The sequence below is a fragment of the Trachurus trachurus genome (genome assembly GCF_905171665.1).
Source record: "Trachurus trachurus genome assembly, chromosome: 12".
In the NCBI taxonomy this organism is placed as follows: Eukaryota; Metazoa; Chordata; class Actinopteri; order Carangiformes; family Carangidae; genus Trachurus; species Trachurus trachurus.
Window position 1 is genome coordinate 28985124 of NC_139908.1, and position 6000 is coordinate 28991123.

At 45.0% G+C, this 6000-nt stretch overlaps 1 protein-coding gene across 2 annotated transcripts in view; it reads right to left on the bottom strand.

Annotated features, from left to right (window-relative positions):
• The window catches only part of onecut2 (one cut homeobox 2), a 47382-nt gene extending 41656 nt beyond the window's left edge, over positions 1-5726 (bottom strand). For both annotated transcript variants that reach the window (XM_083983777.1, XM_083983776.1), the window contains exon 1: positions 4184-5726. In XM_083983777.1, the coding sequence (XP_083839903.1) occupies positions 4184-5456 (1273 nt within the window). In that variant the 5' untranslated portion in view covers positions 5457-5726. The remainder of the gene's footprint in view (positions 1-4183) is intronic.
• Between the last annotated feature and the right edge of the window lie 274 nt (positions 5727-6000).

Here is a 6000-nt window from a genome sequence, read left to right on the forward strand (position 1 = left end):
GATTTTAACTGATCATTAAGTGCGCAAAGATTTTTTTTTTACTAAGGGGATATTTGGTACACTGTCAGCTCTGAACATACAGAAACATCCATGCAGTTTTTTTTGTTTAGCTGGCTAAGACAAACTGCTCACAGCTCCAGAGCTGTCTGATTTGCATGTGTCACGATCCCCTCTTCACCAACTGTTGAATTGATCCAAAATCTAAAAGTAACTGCAGTCAGCTTCCTTCTTTTAAAGCTGCATAAACCTCAGCCCATCATTAGATACAAGAGATGGGATTTCTCTCATCAAATGTTTCTGCATCCTGCAATTAACTTTGTATTTTTTTAATTACATTTTGAATTTTCGTTTCATTTAAAAGAAAAAGGTTTCCACTTATTTAATTTCATAATCTTGTCAATCATAATGTATACAAATATTGTGATGAGGTGGAAATATCAGCGCAATGTTCAGAAGCAGAGGTGCAGATCATATGAATGAAAAGCTCCACCCTCTACTCAACATCACCCAGGCCACTTCCTATGTATGAACCTATAGATTTATTAATGTATATCATCAAATAGCTGAGAGTGACAAACCACAGACCAAAGACACCGAAAAGCAATCTCCTGCACAGATAATCTCTTCCTCATCAAGGACAACACATATTTCAAATACGTACTGGAGGTCTGAGCTGGACTGAATCAACCCAGAAAATCAAGGCCATTTCAATATGGACTTCATCAGTTTTCTTACAAATGGGGCATGTACTGATTTCAAAAGAACTGTCGAATTGAATCTGTTCAGCAAAAAACAAGTCAGTTTTATACCATGACTCCTGCTGCTCTACCTGTTAATTAAATCTCAGAGCAACGTTCACACACTGAACAGATATTACAGATATTAATATTGTGATGTGACGCAGCCATAAGATTACCAGAGCAGGTATTTCAAAAAATCTCTGATACAATCTCCAGATACTATAGAATAATACATAAAAGATGTTTATGGTAAGTGTAAGTTGTCATTAAATAAAATAGTTTAGTTTTTAGTAAAGTTTTTTTTTCTCCAATAATTTAGGAACATTAAATATTACATGAAATAGTGCTCAGGTTTATACATATTACATCAACTAATACTGAGAACATTAACCTACTGAAACTAAGAAACAATGAGGTCATGGAGTGTGTAATTTTACATTTTTTAAATTTAAATCTCTAAAGAATATCATATAAATACACTCCACTTTTACAACCGTTCACCAATCAGTCAGAAACAGCGGCTACTTTTAAATTTAATTATAAAAAAAATTGAGTCAAGCTGTGGAAAATAACTCAAGCTACTAATCTATTTTCTAATGACTCAGAGTGAACTCTTAAAACAGGCCATAAATACACACCAATCGGACACAACAATGAAAGATGTTTGGTATAAATACTCTACTCTTTTTTTTTTTTACAGGCCACACTCTTCTAGGAGCTTCTTCCTCTCACTGGTCTGGGATCTGTTTCCTGCTACTTAAATGCTAAATTTACTCCCTGAGGATCGATAAAGTTTTTTTTTATCGTGTAGTACATTGACAAGATGATTCAGGTAATTTCTAACATTATTATACACTTATTATAGTCACTGAGGATCCAACACACGCACACATAAGTAAGTCTATAGAATGAAGTTAGAACTGGCATGTTTAACTCCACATAGGTTGTGTCCTTTAAATTATCTGTGCATGTTTCCTATATTGTTATGTACTTTAAATTTGACATTTTTACGTACTGTTATCTCAACGTGTTTTGTTTAAATGCAGCATTGCAAAAGGACACACCAATATCTATAAAGTTGATTTATTTACTTTTCTATATGACACTAAAGGTTACAGGGACATTGTTACTCTCTTGTAATGTGTAAAACAAAATATATAATTACCAAAAAAATGCATAAATTAATTGGTTTATTTTACTAACTTCATGTTGAATCTCTAATCTGCATGATTAATAATCGCAGTAATACACAGTCCACTTAAAATGTTATGTATGACCAACATCCCTGTACAAATAAAGACAAAACAAAACCTGTTTTTTTTTTTCTTTTGTGGAAACATTTTTAGGGTCATTTGATGGGTTTTACGTATTCAGTTTATCCAAACATGACATCTGTAGAGATGGTTTTCACTGAACAGTCAAATACAAAGTGAAAGCAGAAGTTAAGGGGATTTCTTTCTTTAAATTATTTCAGACAACTGCAGCACATTTATCTCATGACTGTTTGCATTCACTTTGAGCTAACAGACCGTTCACAAAAGCTCCAAACTGTTCGACAGCGTTGTGTGATCCGTCATACTCTGCTGTACGCAGATACTTGCTATGGCAGATTTTTAGTCCCAAGATCTGATGCCTTTTCCTTCGATCAATAAAATAAACTGAAGCAGAGATGAGTGAGCCGAGGTCAATCGGCTGCTTGTTTCAAACTGGAAAGTAAGTTTCAACATGATTTTCCCAGTGATCCCAGGTCTATCAACACCATTTCCTCTAGGCCCATTTCTAATAAACCCTACATAATAAACAGTTCCAGCCAGGTGGCTATCAAATAACAGATTCAAAACTTTGAGAACTAAATGAAATCAGGCAACAACAAAAAACTAAATAATGAATTGTTTGGTTGAAAAATGTCTCCCTCATTTTAAGATAATATACTGTAACTGTAACATATGAATAACATAAAAACACAACAGATTTCATTCAAATGAGTGAAACACTTTAACATAATACACATCTACGCTCTTCCCTCTCTTTATCACACCATTATTTTTTATTATTTTCATTTATTTTATCATCGTGTCTCTGATTGATTTGACTTACTTCCTCTTTTTTTAAATCTATTTCAAAAAAGAAAAAGCGGCATTACAAATTGACTTATATTTTATTTCTAATGTAAAAGATGCTGAGTTTAAAATGAAGTATTTAAACACAATGATTTAGGCCGATCTATGCAACGCTGAAAATGTCCCAAACTGGAGACAGTGGACTTGTGTTGTATCTGCTGCTTCACACCTACTGCATAGACGTAAATGCTGCTCCATAGGACACAGCTGCAGGTGAAGACAGATGATTTAACTGATTCAAGTAATGAATCAGGTGGATAACTGCTCTTTTCAAAGGACCATTAATCTGCAACTGATTTCTAATTTTGCATTAAAAATCGAAAAACCATTCACTCCTCACCACCTCTACATAACAAACAACATTACACTGTTTATATTAGAATATTCCTGCATAATGTGCAGTAGTCTGGCCTCGGTCTAATCCACTGTCACCCTGATCCTCAGGAGCCACCTGATCCTTTTTTATTTGGATCCCTGCTGCTGCTGCTGCTGCTGCTGCTGCTGTGTCCCCTGCAGACAATAGAGGCTTGTTGTTGGGACAGAAACCAAGTCCCTCACTAGAGGGGGCACCAGACTCACTGATGCTACAGACCTTGTGTTTGTGTCACAGCCTCCTGATCACTTCAAGCTCCTCACTATCAATCAGAAAGGCTGCTGTGGTCATCTCTGTCTGCTCTGAATGCGTCCTCACACCTCTGTCCCTGTCCACACCAGAGCAACACAATGAGCCTTCATAGGCTGATGACAGCAACACAACTCCCTATAAAAACATCATGTGCCTTACTGAATTAGGTTAATCAACATCTTTGATGTTTAATGTTGTTAATTCTTCAATTCTTAATTAAAGGCCTGTATTTTTATTTCTTTTTTTCTATTTAATTTTCCTAATTGACTTGATTGAATATTTTAATGAAAAGCTTTTAGAAATTTAGAGCAGAATAGAAAACTGGTCTGGGTAAAAGTGTGTGAGTGAAACACATGAAAAGCAAATGTGTGTTACTGCAGAGAGAGAGAGAGAGAGAGAGAGAGAGGAAACAGTTGGAGGGAAATCCCATGACCTTGTCATTTCGTATCGATCTCTTTGTGTTATTGATCAATAATGGTAATCATAACACCAGTGATTCTAAATAAATTTCATTCACCTAAATTGGAGCTCTGAACTGAGTGCGCCAAAACAAAGCCAGCGGAGGATGGGATGTCTGCACAAATTAGTGATTGTGGGGGGAAATGATCTTTTGATTTTTACGGAGTGAGTTCCTGCTCCTGCTCCTGTCCGGACGCACACAGCCAGCCCCAGCAGCGGCCGCGGCTCTCTGCTCTTACCTGCTAGTCTGAGGGCCGACATCCTCTGAAACTCGGGCTCCTGCAGCCACTTCCACATCCTCCTGAAGGTCTCCCGGCCTGACTTTAGTTTACTCCAGGGTTTGGGGTTCCGCAGCAGGTCCGACAGGGTCCCCTGAGAGCGGCACAGCACCCTCTGGGCGAAGATGGCCTGGGGGATGCTGTACCTCTTCAGCTCCGCCGTGATCCTCTGCGCCACCTCCTTGGTGTTGATCTCCTCCAGCTGCCCCGAGCCGGTCCCCCCCTGCGTCCCCGAGGAGGAGGGCGGTCTGTCCCGGGTGGAAGCCAACACGGGCCCGTGGGATGGAGACTGGAGGTGGGGGTGGGAGTGAGGGTGGGGGTGGGGGTGTTGGTGGTGACCCGCCGAGGAGGCGGCCGGGTGTCCCGGGTGGTGCATCCCGTTCAGGTGCGGCATCATCCCGGCCGCGGGGCCGCCGAGGCCCCGGTGCTGCTGGTGGTGGTGCTCCGCGCCCCCCCGGGCCAGCATGGAGGCGGTGTGGTGCGCGTCGAAGTTCAGCATCTTGTCGTGGCCGCCTCCGTGCGCCGTGGTGCCGTAGTTGTGGAGACCTTGTTGGGAGTTGTGTATGGAGCCCAGGCCGTTGCCCAGCACCGGGGAGAGGCTCTGACCCATCCCGGACATGTGGTCTTTGTGGTAGGGGCTGTACAGGTTGTTCATGCCCGGCAGCCCCCGCTCGTCGCGCATCAGGGTGAAGCTCCCGCTGACGTTCCCGGAGAGCCGCTGGTGGTGGTGGTGGTGGTGGTGGTGGTGGAACTTGTCGGACACGGTGGAGATGGGGGGCAGCGGCTGCAGCGGGGTCAGGGTGGTGTAGGTGCCGCTCATCCCCATCCCGGGGGAGGACGTGTCGCAGGGGACGCTCATGGCGTGGTGCAGCGGCAGCGACAGCTCCGGCCGGTACGACTCCCCGCTGCCGTCCAGGATGCTGGCCATGCCGGACACCATGGCGGAGCGCGAGGACGCGGCGGCGGCAGCGGCCAGGTCCTGATGGATCCGCAGGCTGGACGCCGCCGCCGCCGCCGCTGCCGCCGCCGCTGCAGCCGACAGAGAGCCGCCCCCCCCGCGGCCGTGGTGGTGCGGGCTGTGGCCGCTCATCAGCTCAGCGTCCTGGGCCACGGAGCTCACCGACACCCCGCCATGCAGGCTGCCGATGCCGTCCATTGTCATGTCCGTGTTCATGGCGTACGCGTCCAGGTCCTTGGCCAGGCATCGATAGGCGTTAGTGTAAGCAGTCTTCATTCATCTGTCCTCTCAGTCCATCAGGTCGAGCGGAATTCTCTCTCCTTCTCCTCCTTTCTCTCGCTGCTTCTCCCCCTGATGCTCCGGGATGGGTCAGTATCCCACTCCTCTCCTCTCCCCTTTTCCTTCACTCCCTCGGTTGTTCCCCCCGTCCTCCTAAGGCCTCTCCTCCAGCTCCACGTCTTTGTGTATTTCCCCCCCGGTATGTGCACATAAAAAAAAAAAGTGTTGTTATCTCGATCATACGGGCCTGTGCGGTGGCTTCCCCATATCCAGCTCTCTCCTCCTCCTGCGTTACTCTGCTGCTCAGACGGGAGCTGTCCACGGTCCCCTAGCAGACCGCTCAACCCACCGTGCTGCGGGGAGGAGGAGGAGGAGGAGGGGGGGGAGAAGCGGGCTGATGGAGGGTGACTGATGGAGCATCGGACCAATCAGAATGGCCGGCAGAGATAGCGAGAGCGTGGCCCACGGAGCGGCCGGCCAATCAGCGTCTTTGATGGCTGCAGCTTGGTGGACGGTGCTGATGTCCAGGGTGCAGGATTCT